The sequence below is a fragment of the Bactrocera tryoni genome, chromosome 2, assembly GCF_016617805.1.
Source record: "Bactrocera tryoni isolate S06 chromosome 2, CSIRO_BtryS06_freeze2, whole genome shotgun sequence".
In the NCBI taxonomy this organism is placed as follows: domain Eukaryota; kingdom Metazoa; phylum Arthropoda; class Insecta; order Diptera; family Tephritidae; genus Bactrocera; species Bactrocera tryoni.
The window spans coordinates 47,198,500-47,223,141 of NC_052500.1; the positions used below are offsets into that span (position 1 = coordinate 47,198,500).

A 24,642-nucleotide genomic window follows, 5' to 3' on the forward strand; every position below is an offset into this window, starting at 1 on the left:
AATTTTTTTTAACACCGCATTTGGGATTGCAAAATTTTAAAAACATTTTACTGAAATGTTAAATCAATAGGGGTATTCTCTTGCTCTTCCTTCCACGGTGCAAGAATTGCATATTTTTCCTCTTGGTGCACCGGCACAACAACAAACACACACAGAAAATTATTTGCAATGGCTGTAAAATATATCAGACCTAAACTCATGTACTATATATTTGCGTGCAATGTCGTTAAATTGTTGTGGAAGGTAAATTTTGAATAGATTTTATAATTTCTATTTAAATTATAAAGATTTGTTACAGTTTTTTTTGGTTAAAAATGTAAGCAGAAGGTGCGCCAATTCACAATAGCCATGCATAATAGTCATTCACAATAAATTGACCGAATCAGCCGTTCATATATCACTAGATTCTGCAATGGGTGCTCTCGTGCTCTTGTATATTTCGGTATAGTATTTTTGCAATCTTGCAAGAGCAAGAGAATACCCCTAATTTTTTATTAGTTATTTGCAATGGTATATTAATCGGATAGGAATAACACAATTTTATCGAAACATGATTGAGACGGAAGAAAAATTTATTTATGTATTTCTTTATCAATAGTATCTCATAATTAATCGGACTCAGTAAATTAATTAAACTGATTTGGTTGCATCTTCAAATGTGTGTTATTAAAATCGTATTTCACGAAAAATGTAAAAATTAAATACAAATAAAAATATACATATGTATATATGTACATATATCGATTGTCAGGTAAGTATAAAACATGACATCGTTAAGGCTATCGATAGTCTTGGTTATTGGACGAATCAGTTTTAATTGGCATTTCATCATTTACTACTAGTTGTTTACGTTTTAAAATAATATAGAAGTACGCCAAAATGAAAATGAAACTTATTGATTCCGTTGTGAAAAGTTTCAAGGTGGCAAAAGTTTTCCGTGAAAATACCGACAAAATTAACGCAATAGATTTTTCGCCGAATGGAGAGCATTTGATTTCATGCAGCGAGGATGATCAAATTGTAATATACGATTGTGAGAAAGGAATACAATCTCGAACAGTTAACTCCAAAAAATATGGCGTGGATCTTATAAGGTTTACACACGCTAACAATACTGCAATACATAGTTCAACGAAGGTCGATGACAACATTCGTTATCTTAGCCTCCATGACAATAAGTATTTGCGTTACTTCCCTGGACATACTAAGAAAGTAATTTCACTCTGTATTTCGCCGGTGGAAGATACCTTTCTTTCCGGATCATTGGATAAAACATTGAGATTATGGGATTTGCGCTCACCTAACTGTCAAGGTTTGATGAATTTACCTGGTCGCCCCGTTGCAGCATACGATCCAGAGGGATTAATATTTGCTGCTGGTGTAAATTCTGAAAGCATCAAATTGTATGACTTGCGTTCTTTCGATAAAGGCCCTTTCGTAACTTTTAAGTTATATCAAGAGAAAGAGTGTGACTGGACTGGTTTGAAATTCTCAAGAGATGGCAAGATAATTCTTATCAGTACAAATGGATCCATTATACGTTTAGTAGATGCCTTTCATGGCACGCCATTGCAAACCTTTACTGGTTATCCCAACAACAAGGGTATTCCCATAGAAGCGAGTTTCAGCCCGGATTCTCAATTTATTTTCTCCGGAAGTACAGATGGACGAGTTCATATATGGAATGCTGATACGGGCTGCAAAGTGTGTGTTTTAAACGGGGACCACCCTGGACCAGTACAGTGTGTACAATTTAACCCCAAATACATGATGCTTGCATCGGCATGTACGAATATGGCTTTTTGGCTACCAACTGCCGAAGATGACCAATAAAATATAACCAAAATAAATAAATGGTCTTATATACTACTATTACTTGAATTTAAGCTCTTAGTTTTATTTACTACGTATGACTGAATGAATAACAATAAACGTTGATTTATAACAAGTTATTTTCTTATTTGTATAATTCATAATACTCGCGCATAACTCTTAACAATTCCGACAGATTTGCACCCGTTTTAGCACTAATAGGTATTACCTTTACTTTGAGTTCATTTTGAAGACCTTGAAAATTATTTTTAGCTTCGGGAATATCCATTTTGTTCGCTACAATTATTTTCGGCCGTTCTGCTAAGTTTTTACTGAATTTTCTTAACTCATGTATAAGTTGTTCGTATTGGAGGGAAGGGTTATCTAAACTAGCATCCAAAACAATAAGTAACACTTTGCATCGTTCTGCATGCTTAAGGAACTGTATTCCGAGTCCTTTATTCAGATGTGAATCACGTATTAAACCTGGTAAGTCGGCAATTGCCAATTGAGTAAAGTCATCATATTGTACCATTCCAACGTAAGGTCGAAGCGTTGTAAATGCGTACGGAGCAACTTTCGGCTTCGCTCGTGTTATTGCATTAAGCAAAGTACTCTTACCTGCGTTTGGTTGACCAATAAATCCTATATCAGCCATAGTTCTTAATTCTAAAATGTATGAAATATCTTCGCCTTCAGGGCCATACTCAGAAATTTTTGGACTTTTTTGAATTGAAGTGGCAAAAAATTTGTTTCCTTTACCGCCAACACCACCACGAGCAGCTACAAACATTATATTAACTTCACTTAGATCACCCACTATTTGGCCCCCTATATTCCGTACAACCGTCCCCACTGGAACTTTCACAATTGTGTGCTGAGCATTCTTTCCATGACAATGCTCCCCTCGACCATTTTCTCCGCACAATCCTCTGATTTTACTTAGAACGTGATTAAAGTTACGCACGTCGGTAGAAGTTTGGAAAATTACATGACCGCCATTTCCGCCATCACCACCGTCAGGACCGGCTCTTTCATTGCACCAGAGTTGTAAAAACGAAATGCAGCCATCGCCTCCCTTTCCCCCGATAACTTGTACTTGTTTGGAATCCACGAAATAAATTGGCTATTACAATTATCAAATTTTATTTAGAAAAACATATACATATGTATGTATATTTATTTAAACCAACCTCTTTTCTGTTAGATTTCGGTTTTGTCGAACGCAACGCTTGTGGTACGGAATGTGTCTCTCTTCGCAATACAAGCCGTTCAGAATTTTTAACAGGAGAAATTAAAGATATTTTTCGAAAATACAGCAAACTTCGGGCAGCAAACATTTTAGTTTTTCAAACAGCAATTTTTGCTATGTGTGAAACACCCATGTGTTGTTCTGAATTGACATTCTTACCATAATCGAAATTTTGTTATCGGCTATTATGAGTGTGGGATTTCTGGGAGCGAATATTTGTAAACATTTGTTTTCGCGAAGAAGTTTAAACATGGTCATAAAAGCGGCCCTGATTGATTTAAGTGGCACCCTACATATAGAAAATGAGCCGACTCCGGATGCTGTAAACGCATTAAAAAGGTTTTTACATAACAAATAACCACGAAGATATAAACTGTAACATCATAATTATAACTAACAGGTTGCGCGATACGGATATTCAGATAAAATTTGTAACTAATACTACAAAGGAATCTAGAAAAACACTTCATGAGCGATTACGGAAAATTGGATTTGAATTGGAAGCACATGAAATTTTTAGTTCATTAAGTGCTGCTGCGAATTACGTTGAGAAGGAGAAACTTAACCCACTGTACTTGTTAAGTGAAGACGCGAAATCAGATTTTCGTGCCTCAGATCCTAATCTTGAACTGGATTCAGTGGTAGTTGGATTAGCTCCAAGTGAATTCTACTATGAAAATTTGAATAAAGCGTTTAAGTAAGTTAGGCTTATAATAATACAATCCATTGTTTACTTCTCATAATATTTATCCACAGTTTACTTATGACCAACAAGAATAACCGACTTGTAGCCATACACCAAGGTAAATACTACAAAAGAGCCGATGGTCTAGCCTTAGGTCCAGGAGCGTTTGTTAAAGGGCTGGAATATGCAGCGGCAGTAAATTCTGTACTTATAGGAAAACCCAATGAATATTTTTTTAAAAGTGCCATTCCTGAGGGTATATGTCCGGAAGAATGTGTTATGATTGGAGATGTCAGTAACAAATTTATTCCATGAGTAGACAATATTAAAGCTTATCGTATTTTTTACAGGATCAGATTGACGACATTGCTGGTGCAATGAAGATAGGACTTAAAGGAATTCAAGTAAAAACAGGAAAATATTTACCAAACATTACAGTTCCTGATCAACCAACAGTCATAGTAGAAAACTTTTCAAAAGCAGTGGACTGGATAATAAAAACTAATTTAAAATAAACTAAAAATGCAAACAATCTCAATACAAATTTGAATTACTCACATTACATATAAAATTTAATTACTAAAATTTTAGTTTAGGGGTTTAATTCATATAGTTAAAATTAGTTATTTTGCTTTGTTTTTATAATTCAATAATATATTTATATTAAGGTTGACACGAAGGTTGCCAATACCCACCCAAAACCGAACATTAGAGACCCTTTGAAATATGTATATTACATATATAAATTAGTAGCGTAATTTGCTGAGTTTATTTAGCCGTGACGGTCTGTATGTACGCGAACTAGTCATGCAGTTTATTTATATATCGATCTGAAAATTTACTCACCTGCTTTTCTCAAGAAAATGCTCATTTCCCGGAATTTCTGATATTGGATGTGGGAACTGTGGGCTATAGCTGCAATACAAACTGATCGATCACCGATCCAAACTCAGCATTTTAAAGTAAAACTTTTTTATTTGATAAGATATATTCCTTAAATTTTATGCATATTATTTTGCAAGGCATCGCTACATTCTTCGAACAATCTTTCAAATCGGAACCATATAGCTGTCATTCAAACTGATCGATCAAAATCAAGATAAATATATTTCTTTTTTACTAAGTATCCTTAATTCGACTTGAAGTGTGTTTATATCTAAAAATTTTGCTAGAAAAAACTAAAACCTTTCTGTTGGGTTCAAACTTCTGACCGGTTATGTTGCCCAAGCGAGGGCTTTTATTTTTAAGGCTGAGATCTCTTTTTGAATCGGGGCTGGATGATCGTATATTTGCTTTATATCCATTTCTATTATTCGTTTACTATAAGCAAATACATGAAAAACTACATCTTTTACTTTCGAATGTTGGTATAAGAAAGGCATATGTTTATTAAATGCAAAAGCCAAAAAATAAAATATTTGAAATAAATTATATCGCACAATTTTAATTTCTCAAATTTTAAATAGTAATTCCTTATAGGTTAATAACTTTATTAAGCACCAACTTTGAGTTTTGCAAATTCTGTAGCTACACGTATGACCTCATCTACATTTTCGTAATTTGTGCCAGAAGCTTGAGCAGATTCAGGTTTTCCACCTCCTTTTCCACCAATAACTTCACTCAACTGCTGCACCCATTCGTTGGCCTTTAGCCCCTTATTCACAGCACTCTTTGGCACTGAAGCCAAACAGAATATTTTCTTCGAATCGGGATCAACTGAAAAAAATAAAGCAGCTGCATCAGGGCATAAGGCACGAACTTGCTTCAAGGCACCATCGAGTGCTTTAGTATTGTTATAAGCCTCAAATTGCTTTACTAACAATGTGGCTTTGGGGTTTTCTTGACAAATTTCCTTTGTTTTCTCAATTACTGTTACAGAAACAGCAGCCTTCAATGTCCGCTCTTTATCGTCGAGTGTCTTTTTTAATTGCTTTAGCAGATTGCGCATTTCATCTTTCTTCACATAGGGTATGATAGCTTGAGACACCTCTTCGGTCAATTCGACAATTTGTTTCACATAGTTCTTAGAGTTCTTGCCATCTTTATCATCTTCAATTGTAGTTTTTAATGTTTGTATTTGCTTATGAAGTTGATCATATTTCTCTAAAGCTTTTACTGCTTCAGGACCAGTAAGTGCAACGATACGTCGAATGCCTTTAGCGATTGCTTCCTCGCTAGTAATTACAAACTCCATCATATGACCCGAACGTTGTAAATGCGTACCGCCACAAAATTCTACTGATGTTTTCTCTCCGGCATCGCTATCGAGATTACTTTCAAGTTCTTCAACATTCACCCCAAACGATATAACACGTACTGGGTCTGGATAGACCTCATCGAAAACAGAGCGTAGTCCACGGATCTTCTTTGCATTGGCCAACTTTGTTTCTTTTGCGTATATAGGTACATTTTTATAAACAATATCTCGTGTTAATAGTTCTGTCTTTGCTACTTGCTCGATTGTCATAGCAGATTTGCTACTAAAATCAAAACGCAATTTATCTGGTACAACTAATGATCCTTTCTGGTCAGTCTCTTTGCCTAGAACTTGAAGCAAGCTATGATTTAGAGCATGAGTGGCGGAATGGTTCTTCATGGTCAACCAACGCCGCTCAGTATCGATTTTAAGTTCGATTTCATCGCCTACAATGAACTCTCCATCAGCTACCCCAATATGTAAAATGTAACCACCGCGGTTATAAACAGCATCAACAATGAATTTATCATCGATATTGTTAAGTTTAACAAATAGTCCCTTGTCATATATTTGGCCTCCACTTTCTGCATAAAAATTTGTTTGGTCTAAAATGATTCCTGCCTTACTACCAGCTTCTATCTTATGCACGAATTGGTTCCCAAAACGTAATGCAAGTATTTTGGCAGTGCATGAAGTAAATTTGTAAGGTGAATCCAATTCATCGGATTCAGCTTCATATTTGTATTTAAAGGAATCATTTGTGATTTGAATGGATTTAGATTGCAACTCGGAAATGGCATGTACATCTAGGTCGATTTCATCAGCTTTTGTAGTGCTCTTTCCTTGTGACATAATGTATGCAGCTTGTTTCGCTTGTTCATACTCTTCCATATTGATTTCAAGGTTCTTCTCTTCAGCCATTAATTGAGTCAAATCAACCGGAAATCCATATGTGTCATATAACTTCCAGGCCAAATCACCAGGAATTACATTTTGGTTACTTAATTTAGCTACCGTACGATTGAAAAGATCTCGACCGCGCGACAGGGTTTTCAAAAACTGTGCTTCCTCCTCGTTAATTATATCAATTATCTGTTGAGGATTTTTTCGTACCTCTGGAAACGCATCTCCAAGTAAATCTACCACAGTGTGAACTAGTGACCCAAAGAAGCCGGGCTTAGCACTTAGTTTCTCAGTAGCATACCTAAAGTAAAAATATAATATGTTTATTCTTTGTGAAATGATATTGTTATCATAAACCCGGAAGTCTTAATTCTTACCTTACAGCACGGCGAAGTATCCGTCTAAGTACATATCCTCTTCCGGTATTATCTGGCGTGCCACCATCAGCGAGTGCAATGGTTATTGTTCTGGCATGATCTGCCAGCACACGGTATGCCATGTCTATACCTTCCACATCTTCAGCACCCACACGACCTGCATATTCTGGTGCACCTGTACCCTCTTGTATGGCTTTGAAGAGCGGTAAGAATAAATCAGTATCGTAGTTGGATCTTTTATTTTGAATTACAGACACTAATCTTTCGAAACCCATGCCACAGTCGATATGTTTCTTTGGTAATGGTTTTAGACTCCCATCTGTCTCACGGTTATATTGTATAAACACTAAGTTCCAGATTTCTAAAACATCTGGATCATCTACATTTACGAGTTCGGGTACACTACGTCCACCAATTCTATCGAAATGCAATTCGGAGCAAGGTCCGCATGGTCCAGTTTCTCCCATTTCCCAAAAATTATCCTTCATACTGCCTGGTATGATGTGCTCGGGGCATAGCCCGAGATCTAACCAAATTTGCTTGCATTCAAGGTCGGGTTCAAGCCCAGAAGCTTTATCTCCACCAAAGTAGGTAACATATAAGCGGTCCTTCGGCAGTTTCATACGTTCCGTTAAGAATTCCCAAGCCCATGTGCATATTTCTTTTTTAAAATAATCTCCAAATGACCAATTGCCAAGCATTTCAAAGAATGTGTGATGGTACACATCTTTGCCTACATCATCCAAATCGTTGTGTTTACCACCGGCTCGTATACACTTTTGAGTATTTGTGGTACGAACCCATTTTGCCATTTCACTATTTGGATCTGCCGTGCCCAAAAATATTGGTTTGAACTGATTCATGCCAGCGTTGGTGAATAGTAAAGTGGGATCATCTAAGGGTATTGTACTAGATGAATGAACGTAAAGATGATCCTTCTCTTTAAAGAAGCCTAGAAAAGCCCCACGGATTTCATTTGCGGTTAAAACTTTCATTTCACAAATGTTATGCTCTGTAAAAACAATATCAACAAAAAAAATTATCACTTGCGCCACGTGCTCTAAATATTGCACTTTCTATTGCGAAAGTGCATTCGTGTCACAGCACACATTCAAAATACTAATCAAGTGTTTTTTTTATTTAGAGACATTGTTAACTAATCCACTTAACGACTTTAATGAAAAGTATTTTGAAATGTGTTACTGAAATAATTTAATCATGCTCACTTTTATCACAATCTCCAATCGTATATTTATTATTGAATTTCAGCAACCTGAAGGATGACTACTTCGATCACTTGGATATAAAAACGATATTGGGTTAAATCAGCTGTGATTCCATTAAATGCATATCAAAATCGATTGTAACGTAATTATAACCAAGCTAAAGAGTTTAAGAAACTTTACACAGTGCTTCAATGTCGATAAACGGATAAATCGATTAATTTGACCAACTTCATTAAAATTAATGTAAAAGTAATTTTTCTGAGACTATTCCTCCTTAATTTATCCTTGTTCGCTTGTTCGCGTACCGATCCATGTTCGCGAAAATGTTTGATTTTTTACGATCGGTGCGCGAGCATGTGTATCGTGTATGGCGTTGTCGGCGCACAAAATCTCATTTCTCTCGTATCGCCGAACAGTGAAGATCGCGGACAATGGCAAGTGTTAAGGGCAGAGCCTGCTTTCGAGGCTTCAAAAAATCGATTTTTTTGGGGATTTTTTTGGGAGGGAAAGAAATAATTGATACAAGCGAAATTTCTAGGCTTTATAGTTATATACTTGAACATCTTTCACAAATTTTTTGGATACGAAATCTTTGATATTCTGCCTTTGGAAAGCAATTGCCCGATGCATTTCGCATGTGCAGTTTTCGGACGGCGGGCAGGATGCAGGTCGCAATTTCTATCGGAAACAAAAAATTCAAAGAGATTCATATTTTTTATTAATTTATCTTCTAGTTAAACTAAGAAAATTCCAAAAAAAAGTGTTAAATTTAAAATTTGATTAAAAATTGAATAAATAGTGGCTTTTGATCAAAAAAATTTTAATTTATGCTGTTTAAAAATATGTTAAAACTTGACTTTTCTTAATATTTTTTTAGTTTAAATAGAAGATAATTTTATGTCAATGATAATAAACTTTGCCCTAATTCCATACGACGTTTAGTTTTTTTTCTATCCTGCCCGCCAATTAAGAATAATCGTAAAAGTGAAAAACCGAGAAATCACGCTTCAAAGTTTTCGCTTTTTGCCTAAGCGCTCATACATATAGTGTAAGAAAAATAAAAGTTGGAATAACTTATTATCGAAATACAAAGAAATATATGAAAGAGCTATATTAGAAATAAATTCGAAGAAATGTTCCGCTTGCCTGTCGCTCATGTTAACTCTGTGAAGAACGAACGCAAAATGGATTTGTGTGTCGTGTATGGGCAAACGAATTCACACCGATCGAACGCACTTGTGTGCTCGTGTATGGGCTCTATTAAGTACGAACGTAAAATGAATGGCACAATTCCGATTTCTTTGGCGCCGCGATTTGAAGGTACTATGATTATATAATTGATTTTTTTTTTGGGATAAGAATATTGTCAACGATAATTATTGACTAGAAAATAGTATTTTACTTCAATAATCGGATTAGGAACACCTTCGGAGGTCATACCCCTCACCCAGTTTAAAAACATTCAGACTAATAACTGTTTTTAACGAAAATACATTTAAACGATAATGACTGTTCCAAAATTTAAAAGCCAAAGAATGAGAAATAGTCTTTCAATTAAAGGAAATAACTTCAAAGAAAAATTGCATACATAACAACAGGGAAAATTGAAAATTCGAACTTATAATGTACTGGAATTAACGCATCTCCAATTAAAAAGCAAATAAATTTAGAATGTATGTTCAATGCAGTTCCGGATATCTCAAAAGTTTTCCAGAATGATCCTAGAGAAGCAAATTCTCGCAAAATATAGTAATTTCACGAGAAATGGAATATCGAAAATACTGGAAATGTATTTTTGAGAAGTACACGCCAACGCAGGCTCGAAAGTGCTTAGCGAAAGAGAGAATAAATCGTTTTTGAGATATTTGCATTTAAAGTCCGAAAATTCAACTATTTAAAATACGTGTTTCACCGATATTTTAATTTATTTTACACCATTTTTTTTACTCTTATATCCACTAACACTTCACTTATTTGGTTCTAAAATTTATTTTCTATTAAGTAGTGCAAAAATAACTTTAATTCCTTATTTAACTTTAACTGAAATCCATTTATTCGTACAATTAGTGTTACTATATTTTGTAATCGAAAAAAATCTTTCAGAAATTTCATTATCTTGATAAATCCCGCGTTGGATCGGCTAGGGTTATTTTTTTGAAGCGCGGCCGGCTAGGATTTAGAGTAGCATCCCCGGATTTCGGGAATAAAATGGGCATCACTGGAAAGGTGACGTTCTCCAGATCACGAAAATATATATATGTATATAGTTGCCGCTGACTTATAGTTTTAAGATATTTGCATTTAAAGTTGAAAAATTTACAACTTTTACATTGATAATTTGTATATTGTGAGTAACTTTTTCATTTATATTATTTATTTTCACTTATACCCGAGACAGACATGTAGTAACAGTACCATAGTAAAGGTATCATGGTATTCTGTTTACTACGATGGTGACACACATGGCATTAATATTTCAAAATAGGCATTAAAAATTTCAAAAAAATTGTAAACAATAAATATGTAGATGTGTGTTATGGAGAAAATAAGTATAATTATTTCAAATACTGCAAAGTTAATCTATTTTCATCGCAAAAAAGCGATTTGGTTAATGTTTCTCTAAAGTCCTCATATAAAATGAGGCATTTCCTGCTTTTCCGGAAGAAAAATTGTGAAAAATGTTTTGTTTTGCATTTCAATAATTAATTTTTTAAGTCATTTTGACAGAATATTTCGAAGAGCTTTTGTGTAAAAGCTTTTAGCAAAGTTTGTTACCTGTTTTTTAGCTGTGTTTATGCAAATACCACAATGAAACATCATAGTATTGTTACCAGCAAAATACTACATTGCTCATATAATATTTTGCTGGTATTTGGTGACACACATGTGGTATTTGTACTATATATGGTATTGTTACTAGATGTCTGTCTCAGGTATTACTAACACTTCACTATAACGTTTCTGTATATTAATTTTTTTAATATTTGTTGTAAATAAAGCACAATAAGAAAAGGGTTTCCATGGTTACTTTTTTTGAAGCGCGGCGCGGAAAAAAAATAACCATGGCAACCTTTCTATATATATATTTTCGTGATCTGGAGAACGTCACCTTTCCAGTGATACCCATTCTGGCTGGGATTTAGAATAGCAACCCCGGATTTCGGGAATAAAATGGGTATCACTGGAAAGGTGACGTTCTCCAGATCACGAATATATATATATATAGTAGCCGCTGACTTATAGTTTTAAAAATATTTGCATTTAAAGTTGAAAAATTGATAACTTTTACATTGGTAATTTGTATATTGTGAATAACTTTTTCACTTATATTATGCACTTTTCACTTACTAACACTTCACTATAACGTTTCCGTATATTAATTTTTTTAATATTTGTTGTAAATAAAGCTTTATTTTAATTATTTTAGTTACAATTCTCTGCATTTGCACAATAAGAAAAGGGTTGCCATGGCTATTTTTTTTGGAGCGCGGCGCGGAATGTAAAAGTTGTAAATTTTTCAACTTTAATTGCAAATATCTTTAAAACTATAAGTCAGCGGCAACTATATATATATATTTTCGTAATCTGGAGAGCGTCACCTTTCCACTGATACCCATTTTATCCCCGAAATCCGGGGATGCTATTCTAAATTTTACCCCCCATTTTATCCCCAAAATCCGGGGATGCTATTCTAAATTTTACCCGCGCAGCCGAAGGCCAACAACGCGAATAGTGTATTTTACTGTTGTGTACTTATTTAAATGTGGTCTTTTCACGTCTTGAGTTTTTGTTAATACTTTCAACTATTTTATTACAAATGCAATATTGTAAAGTTTTGTAATAATTGAGATAATTATTTCTGTAAAGTGTGTACCAACCGTAATGAAAAATATATTGAAGAAATGAATATCGGATTTTAAAAATAATCGATAATACAGAGATCAACTTTTCAAATTCTATGTCAATATATTTACAATGTCCAGTAATCAAAGAAAATCTATCATTATTAAAAAGAACATTTCTCGAAAGTATGAAGGTAATCCTAACTTGAAATTAAAAAGTGGCACGGATCGAATCAACCATATAGAACTAGTAAAAGAGAAAGTTAATATTTGTCCCAATGAAAGACAATATAAAACCCCTCAAATGAATACTATTTTGCGTGAAGTTAATCAAATTGAAAACGTTCAGTCTTTACGCCCACAAGTATTTAAAAAGGACATCGATTTAACACCACGATCAAAAGCTGTAATTGCTCCCAAGGTAAAACTTCCATACATTTGAATACAGTTGTAAAATTTCAAACGATTTTATTTAACAGGTCACTCAAAGGCTGAACTTTAACACAGACCAAGTGGTGTTTAAAAATCTTACACCAATTAATGTTAACGACACAATATTGATTCAGAAGCAATGCAGCGCAAATCCTAATAAATACAAAAAGACTAACAAAACACCATCGCCGGATCTCTGTCACTGGCTTGATCCTATACCATCGTTAAAACATGAAATACGCGAACCAGAAATTACTTTAGAGTTTTGTGAAATTGAAATCGATCCATTTGAAAGTTATCTTCAGTTAATAAATTGATATTTTTTATTATTTATATATTAATAATGTATCATTATCGCATAATATATTTATCCAATAAAATTCATAACTACTAAATGTAGTATAACGTGGGCAAAAATAAAATCGGCAAAACCTCGTTCCGGAGAAATACCTACAAATATCGCTTTATTTTGTGGATTCGCCTGAAGCCGCAAACAAACTCCCAGTACGAAGCAGCTTACAGTACTTATAAAGCCCGACAGGAACGAGTTGAAGGGGAATGTGCCGACTAAACAACAATACGCGAACTGAATAACGCCGGTAAGGAGTACGTATGCCAAATAAGTGTCCACCAACTTTAGTTTTCGAGGTGTATTTTCGACATAGTCGTTATAATATTTTGCAACTATGCCTTTAATTCCAGTCATTGTCTATTTTTACGTCGTTCAACAAAAAGATATATGCAGCAACAAATTTATAGGACACGTAGAAATCAGGGTGGTGTTAAATTAGAGATGGTAACTTTTTATCTAGCATGTTGGTGAAACATCTTTAGCATGTGTCTACAATATTAGCTCTATATTTCAATAGTATCAGCTACCCCATATCTCATATTCATAATATATATTTCATATTATAACAGCCCTATTCTGAGAAAACCTCATAATTTATTTCTGAGGTTTGTTTTGTGAGATTATTCTTGCTCAAACCTCAAAAGAAAAAGCATGAAGTGCAAAGCACTTTGCTGTGAACCAGCTGTTTTACAACAACAAATAAGCCAAAATAAAGAAATGAATAACCAATAAAAGTAAGTAATTTTGCAAATGTATTAAATTTGGTGCATATATAATAATTTAATTTGTTTTTAAGATTTCAAAATGTGAAAAACCAACTTAGCAGTAACTGCATCATTACAACAAATTATTTGAATATAAATATCTTTTTATTCGAATACATACATATCTACAAATAAAATCTTGTCTTGTCTTAGTCCTATATAAATATGTACATATGTGTCTTCTTATTCATACTCAGAAAGAAGTAAAACGTACAAAGACAGTAAGTTACATATTTATTTTTATAGGCAAACCCTGGTCGGTCCAACACCCCGGCGTTCATAATTCTTCTGTGTCCAACTTCTTCTTTCTTTCTGCAATAATAATGAATTATAAATTTTTCTATTATGTATTTCTCATGTTTACCAATACTCTTTCAGACCCGAATATTGAGAATATCGATATTTTAATTTCTTTTTATTTTTCCATATATTATTATTTTCCCATTATGTATTTCTCATTTTTACCAATTCTCGTTCAGACTCGAATATTGAGAATATCGATGTTTTAGATCTTTTTATTTTTCCAATTATTATTATTTTTCTATTATGTGTCTCTCATTTTTATCAATTCTTGTTTAGTCTCGAATATCGAGAGTATCGATATTTCGAAACCCATCGCTGCTTGTATCACAAGAATGATAGAATACAAGATTACGACAACCGCCATTATGAAACGTCATAGTTACGTGTTGAGAAGAAGAAGAGTGAAAAACTGTCAAATGGCCTGCAAATTGTAAACAGAAAAGTAAACACTTTTGTAAATTCGCAAAATATTATTCATTCTTTCGATCTTAATAAAAAGTTTTAGTGAAGCGATTGAATATTGTTGAGTGAAAAGATTTGAATCATTTCTAAAGAAATATATCGGCCTATTGATAATAAAATTGTCTATTAAGTTGTGATTCAAATGGAGAAGACGTTTCTTGTGTTGTATATAAATATATACATATATTATAGTTCAGATGTATCAGATGTATGAAATTATGATAAAAGAATTGTGAAATTATTAAGTTAGTATTAAATATATCATTTCTTTTGCAAAATAACACCAATTTTTTGGCAACTTCTAAATCGGCCGGAAAACTGAAAAAACTCGTTTTCGATCCTTTAATTGCATAATAATTATTACAACAAGCCACTGCACATTTCATTTTAAAAAATTAATATATTTATGCTCAGAAATTTAAATAAATACAACAGTACACTTACACTGGTTTTCTTCATTTGAACAATTTTCACACATGCTACTCTATTTATTGTGGATGTGCCTGAAACTAATTATATACATATTTTCTCGCAACAATATTCTAAACATTCCACTGAAATTTTTCCTGTAAATACGAATGAATTAATATTATTTTGGGAATTTCAAAAAGTGTTTACTTTTCTGTTTACAATTTGTATGCATTTCTATGCTTGTTCGTCTCAACGCATAAGTGTGACGTCACGAAATTGTTGCACAATGTATTTGTTTTTGTAAGAATTGTCAAGAGCTAAACCGAAAAAAACTAACTGTAAACTAGTGTCGTAATCTTGTATTCTATCATTCTTGCTTGTATCACTAGTACCCAATTGAATTTCGAACAGTGATGCCATTCATAGCGTAAATATCGTGTAAAATCATAATATTTCTTTTTGTTTTTATTACAAAAAACCATAAAAATAGATAACGCCCCATATATATTCGTGAATCGGAATTAAAGACATTTTTTTTAAGACATTTCCCGTGAAAATTGGTGCACGTTTTCGGAAAAGCCGCTCTGCTGAACATTTACCATTTTTTGACATAATATACTAATAGAGATATTTTCTAAATTTGTTTTCTTGAACTCCGTTCTGATATGCGGGGAAAATGACATCATCCTCTATTTGGGTCATGATGGGTTAAAAATATGTTAAATGAATGGTAGCACTGGAAATCTTTTGTGTTTATTGTGGGAGTTGCAATTAATAACAGCAATCTGCGTAAATATTCAATGTTATATTATTTTTTGCTAGGCTTTAACAAACCAGAATAAATATTTGTTTTTTCTTCGGGTGTAGATAACGTCAAACTCTGCCATTTGTGTTGAATGCAGACAGTATCAAGTAGAAAATTTCCACTTTGCAACAGTATCAGTGCCAGACAGTGTTTCGCATTTAGTCATCGATCTTAATTGTTTTGGTATTGTAGTAAAATCGGTACTTGTAGTTAGTAATTTTTTGGTGATAGTTGAAGAGAAAACTGGGAAACAAGCTCCCAGCTTACTTCAAGGAGTTTAATTTAAATATCATAATTAACAAAGAATCAATGGAAGATATAACTCCTCTTACAAATCTTCAACAGGTTTGATAATTGACTTAATCAAAATCTTCAATTTGGATGTGTGCCTTTTTATTTGTTAATTATTTATTTATGCATTTTTTATTCCAGTTGTAGAACCATAATAAATCTGTGATTATTACTTCCATATCAGTTTCGGTTTCTTTAAAATCAGATGTAAGTTTTAAATACTATTTTCTTTACTACATATTGATTTTGTCAAATTTGTTTATCGCATTACAATAAACACTTATGTATATGAATTTTATTGTGTTATGTTTATCAATTACATCCTAATTTTTATTTGGAATTAAAAGTGTAATTAGGGCGTATAATTGCGGCCTTTTTATATTTGTTCAAATAACACTAAACATTTTCGCTTTATGCTCGTTAATTGTGCTTAAAATTATGTGCACTGTAAAAAAATGTATTATCTGTACGCAGCATATTCTATACATTACGTAAACTATTATCTGTAGCCTTGGTATTTGCTATCCAGTATCTACTTGCTATTAGTTATCACTCTGTGATATATTTAGCTATTTAATCACTTAAATAAGATTATTATCATCTCTGTCTTTTTAAAATTAAGAAAACTTTCCTTAACAATAATTGTTTCCTGAAATTTCACAAAATTCCAAACCGATATATGCATTTACCACTAAATTCGTTTTTAATTTATATTATTTTCCCGAGTTTGATTAAATTACATTATTTGTTGTTCTCCTTTATCATCCCTCATATTTTCATAGCCAATAATTAAGAAGAAAATGACCGAACGTCAACCTCTTTTGCTTCAGTCGGAAAATAATGCGTCGGAAGGAAGATATCCACCCCGACCAGATGTTCGAAATTCTCCTGAAAATACATTAGTAAATGTTCAAAGTGAAGAAAGCATTGGTAGTATACAGTTGTTTCATTTTATTCTTTGTTATAACATTCTTATTTCAAATAGCAGGCTCAAATGAGAGTTTAGACAAGTCCACCTATAATCCTTCTTTGCACCGGACGTTGGAGCATCCCACCTCGAATTTTGACACGTTAGTGCATTTACTAAAGGGTAACATCGGCACAGGAATTTTAGCAATGCCAGATGCTTTTAAAAACGCTGGCCTTTATGTGGGACTATTTGGTACGCTAATAATGGGAGCGATTTGCACACACTGCATGCATATGCTGGTCAAATGTTCTCATGAGCTCTGTCGAAGACTTCAACAGCCATCACTCAGCTTTTCGGAGGTAGCGTTCTGTTCATTCGAGACAGGACCTAGTGGCTTAAGACGTTACTCGCACATTGCACGGTAGGGTTAAGTTTTCCAACGTATAACCAACAATTACTTTTGATATATGCATATAATATCAAAACATCCTTATTCTAGGCGTATGATAACGACCTTCCTATTTATCACCCAAATTGGATTCTGCTGTGTATACTTTGTTTTTGTGGCATTTAATATAAAAGAGGTGGTGGACCATTATTTTCCACACAATTATATAAATGTTAAAGTTTACTTAACACTTATTTTGCTTCCAATGATACCCCTAAATCTTGTGCGCAATCTCAAATACCTAACTCCAGTGTCATTAGCTGCAGCAGCACTTACCGTATTAGGTCTAGCATTCTCATTTTTTTATATACTACAAGATTTACCTGACACGGACACAGTAAAGCCTGTTGCAACTTGGGCTCAGCTACCATTGTATTTTGGCACAGCAATATACGCATTTGAAGGAATTGGTGTAATATTACCATTAGAAAATAATATGAAGAGACCTGAAGATTTTGGAGGCTCAACGGGTGTATTGAACACTGGAATGACTATCGTGGCATGCCTGTATACCACAGTTGGCTTCTTCGGTTATTTGAAATATGGAGAGAGTGTGAAGGGCAGCATAACATTAAATTTACCCCCCGATCAATTGTAAGTTATGAACATTTAGAATTAATATTATTATATGCAACAAATTAAAAAAAAAATTAGATATTAGGCAAAAGTAGACTCAGCACAAATGCAATAACTTTAATATTAATTATACATTTTTATTAAAGCCCATTCTTTTTACAGCATTTCGCAGATGGTACGCATAGCTATGGCCGTAGCAATATTCTTATCATACACTCTGCAATTCTATGTACCTGTTAATATTGTTGAGCCCTTCGTTCGCAATCAATGCGAGGACCAACGCACAAAAGATTTAGCATCGACGGCACTTCGGATTGTATTAGTTGTTTTTACATGTAAGTAATCGTATATACATTTTTTTGGTCCGAACTTTATGAATATTAGGATTTTTGCTTTTATTCCAAAATCTTGCATATTATATTACGACATAATTTGATAGATCCCATTCCTGGAATAGTGAAATAGTCAAACAGTTGCTTTATAGTTATACTTGAAAGATCGAGACATTACGGTTATATATTTGCGATGAAGCCGAATGAATAGAGCGTCAGTATCAACAACTTGCATTACTTTTTTGTTAATTTCGCGTTTGAGTGACGCTGATAACTTGTTCGTTAAATTAAGTTGGCCAATAAAATAGTTGTAACTTACAACTTGTGAGTAATATTTAAACAAATAAGCTGTTAAGCTGTTCGCAGTATTTTTCATATTAATTTAATTATTGGAGTATTTGTAATTTTTTACTCTATTAAACACCATAAACTGAAAAGAAGAAACTATTTAGAATATGTCCTAAAAGGCACTGCACAGATGTAGAGTGTCGAAATTCATTGCAAATATTGCGTGGTCGTCCAAAAAAACTGGCCTGATTGATGATAACCGTACCGTGACTTCACAACAAATTGTAACGGGAGTTGGACAATTCAACATCGATTTACCGGGCCATTAAACCTTAAAAATTACTCTTCTACAAAAGGTCCACATACAGAAGGGAAAGCTTTTGCTGTTGGGCATAAAAATTAGTGCGGTGTCGCCGGGAAAAAAATGGCCAAATGGATGTTGTTTAATTTGATACAGTAAAACGCAGGCGAAGAAGCTTAAGACATGCCAGAACACTGCACTCCGGCCTATAACGGACTCCTGAAGTCTCCGGTCCAACCACGACCTCTGATGCATCTCATCGAAGACTCAATGAAATATTTTATTATCAATTTAGTAATATCCACGATGTCTCTTGTATTTGACAATACATCTTCATGAAAGGATTATTATCCAAGGCAACGCTACCAATATTTGAAGAATGTTTCATTTAGCTGTATAAAAACTACTTTATTTCTGAAGGGTAATCGAGCTTAGGAACAAATGAATAGAACGTTTTTTCTTGTTTAAGAAAATTCGAACCTATGAGTTTTATATTATTGTAATACCTTGTAAATACATTTCCTTTGAGTTAAAGTTCTTTACAATGTGTTTTATTGTCCCTGCGTATTTAAAAGCCATAAACAATTTATTTGTATGTATGATCCCGTAAAGTTACATGAACATCTAACAAAGTATTAGTGATCAATCATTCAGAATTATTTAGTAAGCTGAATTTTAGTAAAATTTATTGTTTACTTTTAGTTCTCCTGGCTGTTTGCATACCAAATTTGGGTCCAATAATTTCTTTAGTGGGAGCTGTCAGCAGTTCAGCGTTGGCGCTAATTGCTCCACCAATAATTGACATAATCACATTTTATCCTGTGGGTTTGGGCAAGTATAATTGGATATTATGGAAAGATATTGCCATTCTGCTCTTTGGCTTATGCGGCTTTTTCTTTGGTACTTATGCAAGCTTAGATCAAATTCTCAACCCTGGTATAAATTAGTTACTTATTTTGAAGACGAAACATGTATGAATTTAAATGTAACTTATCGAAAGCCGATAAAGTATAACCTACCGAGAAGTGTAAGTAAAAAGTAACTATTACAGAAATAAGAAGTGTAAACAAAAATACAACAAACATATATGCTATGAATTTTCTTGATTTTGAGCTGTGAAGTGTTATTTTTATTAAAATAAATTATTATTATATTATTAAATTGTTGTCCAGATGCATAATTTAGTATATTTAATCTCTGTAAAAGCACAAGAAAAAACAATAATTTGTATTTATAAACCATGTTTTAATAACAATGTAAGATAACATTCTTTATTTATAAAAGCAAGTAATTAAGATATATCAGTTGCATAAATACAACTTCTGCACGTGCGTGAGTTATTTAGAAGTTTTAACTTTCACAAGTCATTAAATCAAGTATATGTAATATTCCAAACGCTATTCTTACTTCAGATTTGACGGAATCTGTATAAAATCTACAATGTGCAATAGCAAATTACCACAAAAACCACAAAATAAAAAAGAAGTTATACAAACAAGTAAAAGTACAAGCGCCAAATGCATGTGGATAATATGACATCTTACAAACCAAAGCATTAAATGTTGTAATATAAGTAGAAAATATAAAACATTACAAGGGTCACCCTGAACTCTCATTGTGTTTTAAGAATAATATATTATATTAACCCTGTCCACTCGATTTATTTTAAAAATTGATTTCCATATTCAATGGTAACATTCCATTCAATGTCAATATATAATTTATTGCTCAAATTCATTCATGAATATTGAGTAAGAGGCTATAGAAGGACACATTTTTGAAGTTCAGCCACTTGGAAAGGGATACGAACAATATTAAATATGACAAATGCCAGCAAGTCAGAGATCGACGAGAAAACTTATTTTGTAACAATATTGATATAAAAAATCCATACACGCAGTTATTTTCTTTATATATGTATGTATTTTAATGTAAATTATATTCTCATTAGATTTTCCAATCAATACTCAATTTTATCTCTGTACTTTATTTATAAATATTTATTGCTACATTTTAATTTTATTTTTAAAAAATTTTAATTCATATATTACATGTAGAGAATTATTTTTCCTATTTATGATGTCAATCAAATAGAAATTGCGTCTTGCCAATAACGTTGATACTAATAATAGAGTTCTGGTCGGTTGTGTTATTTTGGATCATACATTCTTTTACAAAAAAAATGTAATACATAATGTCGAAAAACTTTTTTGTTTTTCTCACGAATTTCCGATTTACATTTTGATGATTTTGTGTAATTTACAATCAATACTCAGTTATCACTCAAAAAACACATTTTCATTGGTTGGATTCCATGATTCAATTATATAAAGCAAAACGCATTTTCATTGATTGCAATTTTTGAATAATAAAAACAAAACAATACCAAAAAAATTTCAACCAAACAAAATGCGTTTTTTGAGTAATAACTGAATACTAATAAACATCTTCAAAATGTAAACAGAAAATTCATGAAAAAACTGATATTAATATTAGAGAGACAAACACTTCTTTCGTAAGAGGAAGCATGCTGCGTATCGACACAACCTGTTTTTAATTAAATCATTATTTTAAATTAAAAAACAATATAAATTATAAAAAAAAAAATTGGGAATAATTCAAAACATTAAAATATGAAAGCAACTGAGGAAAAAAGCGACGCATGCTTTTAATGCATTTTAAGATGGTAACGTTTAAGAAGTAATAATTTGGCATTATCTTTCCTCATTGTGCGCTAAAAATATTTAACAAATTGATAAAAATTTACATCTTATATGATTATATACAACATATAGAACACTGACAATAACAATTTCCAAAATATTGTACAGACTGTATCAATGTAAGAAACGATAGTTTTAATAGCTAATATATTCTCAGACAATAAAGTATACTTAAATATTACATGCATAAATGTATATGTATATATGTTATATTAAATGATATATGTATGTTCCACAAAAAATATTATTTCAAATAATAAATATTATATTAAATTATAATTTACCAGCTAATTGTCTTGTCTTGTAGAATTGAGTACAGAAGTTTTTGGGCTATGAATCTGAAAAAAAGTAGTAATATGCTATTAAAAGAGCTATGTTTACTACTAAATATCTCACACATTTGTATACATACTTCTTTTCCTATTTGTATATAAATTATCATAGTAATTTTTGAAATATAACATACCTCATTGCTGGTGTTGGAACTGATGACATAAATAAGATAAAAATAGTGTTTCCAATGGTATCGTAATGAGCATAGCACTTATGGTAATCCAAGCACCAATATTGGTCCACTGGTTCAATACAACGCGAACGTATTTGATCTTCTGTATGCACACCACTAATATTTTTATTGCATTGAAAGGTTTGATCGAAAATTTTTTTTAATAAATCCAGACGTAGAATGCCTCCTCCTATTGTCCTTTTTCCACCTGTAGCTTGGATGGAATTAGGTGCAAGTATACATTTTTTGGTATTCAGATTAGCTACAATTATTGCCAGAACACACTGATCGATCTCCAATTGTTCCGGTAAACTGCGCATTATGCTTCGTTCCATGTTCTGCAATAAACTTTCTGAGCAAAATGCGTCTTGGGCCATAGACCGCAATTCACGAAAACTAGGGGCAGCTCCGCATATAACACAAATAACACTACTTGGAGCCAATGGAATTGTTACGAATCTATATGCTAACTTTTAAAGGAAACAGATACCATTATTGAACAAATTAAGTACATTTTTTCCTACCGTTGCGTCCTTTTTCGGCAAATAAACTGGAATGTCATTTTGTAAAGAACTTGAAGAATTCAATAAAAGCAGAAGTAATTCACGATCTATAACATCTAAATCCCACCAACCTTCTGTACCGACCGTAACATTATTACCAACTACAAGGCAACAAAAGAGTGAACCGCAAAGACCACTAAAATCGTTTAATCGCTGACCCAATTGTTGGTTTTCAGTTGATAGTATACAATTTGTAAATCCCAATACGCGTGTTGTGCAAGCTTCAAGTGCAGCATCTACAACAGGCATATAATTTCTCGCTTCTTTCTTCATTCTCTCTAGCAAAGTTAGATCCACAAGCTCATCAATATTAACAAAAAGTGATATTGACCCAAAAACAATTTCGGCTAACGTCTGCAATACTCCTTCAGTCATAGACCGTGCACAAACAATTAAAGTTACGGCATTGTGAAAATCTCTCCAAACATATGTCCAATCTTCGGAATGTGTTACCTGTAACGTTATGCCCAACGATTTAAAAAACATATGAAACCCATTTAATGAAGCCACAGTAGAAAAAGGTAGCTACAAAAGAAACACGGAAATAATTAGTCTTTAGATAAATTTTTAGAAAAATTAATAAGAAAAGATTTCGCTCACGTTGTCACAATCTCCTTTTTTACGTGTAAAGACGGGTAAACCACCATTTGTTGTTAAACAAAGTATATAAATCGACATAGTTTCAAAAAATAAAAGCCAATTAGAACTCAAAAAAATACAAAACTTAAATACAAAGACAGTGTTGCCAGATTAACAAAGCTAAAATCGGGTATAAATTCTGTGTACCAAACGGTAACATTTTTTCTCTGTGTTGAATAGGGCTGTAAAGAAATTTTATACCATTTTGCTGTGTCAAAAGGAAAATAAAATTTTAGTACTAGAAATCCTCAAATGTAATTTCGACGCTATTTGTTTTCACTTGTTATTTAAATTATTAAATATATTCGAAAATTCAATAAAACTTAAAAAAAAATACATCTCTATGTTAATAATAATACTAAATAAACTAGAAAGTAGCAGTAGAATGCAAATAGAAATTATATGTTATGTTATGTATTTTTTTAAAATCGGGAAACAAATTATTTCGCATTCATTGTTTAACGTACTGTAACTTCGGCATGAATACTGATTTTTGATTAGTACTTTGACTTGAGGTCTGATAAACAACATCTAAGCCAGAGAACATAAAAAAACACTTATTTTTCTTCAATATTCCCTAGTTGGGAGTATCATCATGGGCACATATACATATATTTATTTCTCTTCATATTCATATTCATGTTATTGGTTGAGTATGTAGACAATGTTAGCATTTCACGTGGTAAATTCCATCGTTGTGAGGTGAGTTCCCCGGTTGAAGTTTTACAAATGTTCCCTGTCGAACCTGCACCTTCTCATTGTTTTATTTTCTCTGGTTTAGCCTTCGCATTAGAGATGTTGTTGGTTTTCTGCGTTGTGGAAATACATATTATTATTATTGAAATATAAGAACTATTAAATTTATGGATTAAAACCCTTTTTCCTTGTTTTTCTTCGTTTTCATGATTTAAAAATAAACAATGCCTAAATGTTTAATAATGAACTTGTCGGTTTTCGCAGTCGTCTTCTTGTTGATAGCTAATAGCTATTAGCAATTAAGAAATAAAGCTTTAATTAAGAGTAAATTCTCGTGTGAACTAAGTGTTACTATTTTTGATCATAACATAATAAAAACTTGCATTGTCTGTTCCTAACTATGTACTGACTATAACCAGTTATCACAATGATATATGTTGAGTATATAAAATACTATATTTTGAATTTTTATTATAAATTTTATTCCACGGATTGTTAATTAATACTATGTTATACCAATAAAACTATCGGTTTGTTGATTTATTCT

The 24,642-nt window shown here is 32.6% G+C and overlaps 8 protein-coding genes across 13 annotated transcripts; 4 read left to right on the forward strand and 4 right to left on the reverse strand.

Moving 5' to 3' along the window:
• Positions 1–789: 789 nt before the first annotated feature.
• Positions 790–1,952, forward strand: LOC120768246 (WD repeat-containing protein 82). Its single transcript, XM_040094837.1, has one exon. It carries the CDS (start codon positions 880–882, stop codon positions 1,831–1,833), a length of 954 nt encoding a protein of 317 aa, XP_039950771.1. The 5' UTR covers positions 790–879; the 3' UTR covers positions 1,834–1,952.
• Positions 1,865–3,252, reverse strand: LOC120768245 (mitochondrial ribosome-associated GTPase 2). Its single transcript, XM_040094836.1, has 2 exons — positions 3,006–3,252; positions 1,865–2,938 (listed from the first exon to the last, which is right to left on the reverse strand). The coding sequence occupies exons 1-2, from the start codon at positions 3,150–3,152 to the stop codon at positions 1,958–1,960; spliced, it is 1,128 nt and encodes a 375-aa protein (XP_039950770.1). The 5' UTR covers positions 3,153–3,252; the 3' UTR covers positions 1,865–1,957.
• Positions 3,163–4,281, forward strand: LOC120768247 (haloacid dehalogenase-like hydrolase domain-containing protein 2). The gene is made up of 4 exons (XM_040094838.1): positions 3,163–3,403; positions 3,465–3,761; positions 3,821–4,040; positions 4,100–4,281. The coding sequence occupies exons 1-4, from the start codon at positions 3,252–3,254 to the stop codon at positions 4,262–4,264; spliced, it is 834 nt and encodes a 277-aa protein (XP_039950772.1). The 5' UTR covers positions 3,163–3,251; the 3' UTR covers positions 4,265–4,281.
• Positions 4,282–5,098: 817 nt separating this feature from the next.
• Positions 5,099–8,590, reverse strand: LOC120767354 (alanine--tRNA ligase, cytoplasmic). The gene is made up of 3 exons (XM_040093320.1): positions 8,453–8,590; positions 7,227–8,238; positions 5,099–7,150 (listed from the first exon to the last, which is right to left on the reverse strand). The coding sequence occupies exons 2-3, from the start codon at positions 8,219–8,221 to the stop codon at positions 5,242–5,244; spliced, it is 2,904 nt and encodes a 967-aa protein (XP_039949254.1). The 5' UTR covers positions 8,222–8,238; positions 8,453–8,590; the 3' UTR covers positions 5,099–5,241.
• Positions 8,591–12,393: 3,803 nt separating this feature from the next.
• On the forward strand, positions 12,394–13,149 carry LOC120769463. Its single transcript, XM_040096475.1, has 2 exons — positions 12,394–12,715; positions 12,774–13,149. The coding sequence occupies exons 1-2, from the start codon at positions 12,428–12,430 to the stop codon at positions 13,041–13,043; spliced, it is 558 nt and encodes a 185-aa protein (XP_039952409.1). The 5' UTR covers positions 12,394–12,427; the 3' UTR covers positions 13,044–13,149.
• Positions 13,071–13,529, reverse strand: LOC120769464 (dolichyl-diphosphooligosaccharide--protein glycosyltransferase subunit DAD1). The gene has a single exon (XM_040096476.1). The coding sequence runs from the start codon at positions 13,430–13,432 to the stop codon at positions 13,094–13,096; it is 339 nt and encodes a 112-aa protein (XP_039952410.1). The 5' UTR covers positions 13,433–13,529; the 3' UTR covers positions 13,071–13,093.
• A 2,199-nt stretch (positions 13,530–15,728) lies between these two features.
• On the forward strand, positions 15,729–20,435 carry LOC120767545 (proton-coupled amino acid transporter-like protein pathetic). 4 transcript variants are annotated; one of them, XM_040093656.1, is made up of 7 exons: positions 15,729–15,807; positions 15,886–16,168; positions 16,897–17,044; positions 17,100–17,445; positions 17,524–18,066; positions 18,211–18,383; positions 19,672–20,435. In XM_040093656.1, exons 2-7 carry the CDS (start codon positions 16,133–16,135, stop codon positions 19,914–19,916), a joined length of 1,491 nt encoding a protein of 496 aa, XP_039949590.1. In that variant the 5' UTR covers positions 15,729–15,807; positions 15,886–16,132; the 3' UTR covers positions 19,917–20,435. The 4 variants fall into 4 exon arrangements, with proteins under 4 accessions (XP_039949590.1, XP_039949591.1, XP_039949592.1 ...); XM_040093659.1 differs by adding an exon at positions 16,256–16,321 and having other exon boundaries at positions 15,759–16,168; XM_040093657.1 differs by having other exon boundaries at positions 15,756–16,168; positions 17,103–17,445.
• Positions 18,436–23,506, reverse strand: LOC120767546 (protein fuzzy homolog). Of its 3 annotated transcripts, none has more exons than XM_040093660.1 (5): positions 23,361–23,506; positions 22,722–23,285; positions 22,159–22,667; positions 21,977–22,030; positions 18,436–18,496 (listed from the first exon to the last, which is right to left on the reverse strand). In XM_040093660.1, the coding sequence occupies exons 1-5, from the start codon at positions 23,436–23,438 to the stop codon at positions 18,469–18,471; spliced, it is 1,233 nt and encodes a 410-aa protein (XP_039949594.1). In that variant the 5' UTR covers positions 23,439–23,506; the 3' UTR covers positions 18,436–18,468. The 3 variants fall into 3 exon arrangements, with proteins under 3 accessions (XP_039949594.1, XP_039949596.1, XP_039949595.1); XM_040093662.1 differs by lacking the exon at positions 18,436–18,496 and adding an exon at positions 20,063–20,166; XM_040093661.1 differs by lacking the exon at positions 18,436–18,496 and having other exon boundaries at positions 21,604–22,030; positions 23,361–23,505.
• Between the last annotated feature and the right edge of the window lie 1,136 nt (positions 23,507–24,642).

What these genes read in the sequence shown, in the direction of transcription:
- LOC120767354 (XM_040093320.1), bottom strand. Translation starts at nt 8,221, where the DNA reads ATGAAAGTTTTAACCGCAAATGAAATCCGTGGGGCTTTTCTAGGCTTC. An exon ending in ATACTTCGCCGTGCTGTAAG is followed by an intron (nt 7,151 to 7,226) that starts GTAAGAATTAAG and finishes TTTTTACTTTAG; the next exon opens with GTATGCTACTGAGAAACTAA.
- LOC120767546 (XM_040093660.1), bottom strand. Translation starts at nt 23,438, where the DNA reads ATGTCGATTTATATACTTTGTTTAACAACAAATGGTGGTTTACCCGTC. An exon ending in AAAAAGGAGATTGTGACAAC is followed by an intron (nt 23,286 to 23,360) that starts GTGAGCGAAATC and finishes TTTCTTTTGTAG; the next exon opens with CTACCTTTTTCTACTGTGGC. An exon ending in CAAGACAAGACAATTAGCTG is followed by an intron (nt 18,497 to 21,976) that starts GTAAATTATAAT and finishes TCACTATTCCAG; the next exon opens with GAATGGGATCTATCAAATTA.
- LOC120768246 (XM_040094837.1), top strand. Translation starts at nt 880, where the DNA reads ATGAAAATGAAACTTATTGATTCCGTTGTGAAAAGTTTCAAGGTGGCA.
- LOC120769464 (XM_040096476.1), bottom strand. Translation starts at nt 13,432, where the DNA reads ATGACTGGAATTAAAGGCATAGTTGCAAAATATTATAACGACTATGTC.
- LOC120768247 (XM_040094838.1), top strand. Translation starts at nt 3,252, where the DNA reads ATGAGTGTGGGATTTCTGGGAGCGAATATTTGTAAACATTTGTTTTCG. An exon ending in GCTGTAAACGCATTAAAAAG is followed by an intron (nt 3,404 to 3,464) that starts GTTTTTACATAA and finishes TATAACTAACAG; the next exon opens with GTTGCGCGATACGGATATTC. An exon ending in AATGTGTTATGATTGGAGAT is followed by an intron (nt 4,041 to 4,099) that starts GTCAGTAACAAA and finishes TATTTTTTACAG; the next exon opens with GATCAGATTGACGACATTGC.
- LOC120767545 (XM_040093656.1), top strand. Translation starts at nt 16,133, where the DNA reads ATGGAAGATATAACTCCTCTTACAAATCTTCAACAG. An exon ending in TCAAAGTGAAGAAAGCATTG is followed by an intron (nt 17,045 to 17,099) that starts GTAGTATACAGT and finishes TATTTCAAATAG; the next exon opens with CAGGCTCAAATGAGAGTTTA. An exon ending in TGTATTAGTTGTTTTTACAT is followed by an intron (nt 18,384 to 19,671) that starts GTAAGTAATCGT and finishes GTTTACTTTTAG; the next exon opens with TTCTCCTGGCTGTTTGCATA.
- LOC120768245 (XM_040094836.1), bottom strand. Translation starts at nt 3,152, where the DNA reads ATGTTTGCTGCCCGAAGTTTGCTGTATTTTCGAAAAATATCTTTAATT. An exon ending in CGAAATCTAACAGAAAAGAG is followed by an intron (nt 2,939 to 3,005) that starts GTTGGTTTAAAT and finishes TAATTGTAATAG; the next exon opens with CCAATTTATTTCGTGGATTC.
- LOC120769463 (XM_040096475.1), top strand. Translation starts at nt 12,428, where the DNA reads ATGTCCAGTAATCAAAGAAAATCTATCATTATTAAAAAGAACATTTCT. An exon ending in AAGCTGTAATTGCTCCCAAG is followed by an intron (nt 12,716 to 12,773) that starts GTAAAACTTCCA and finishes TTTATTTAACAG; the next exon opens with GTCACTCAAAGGCTGAACTT.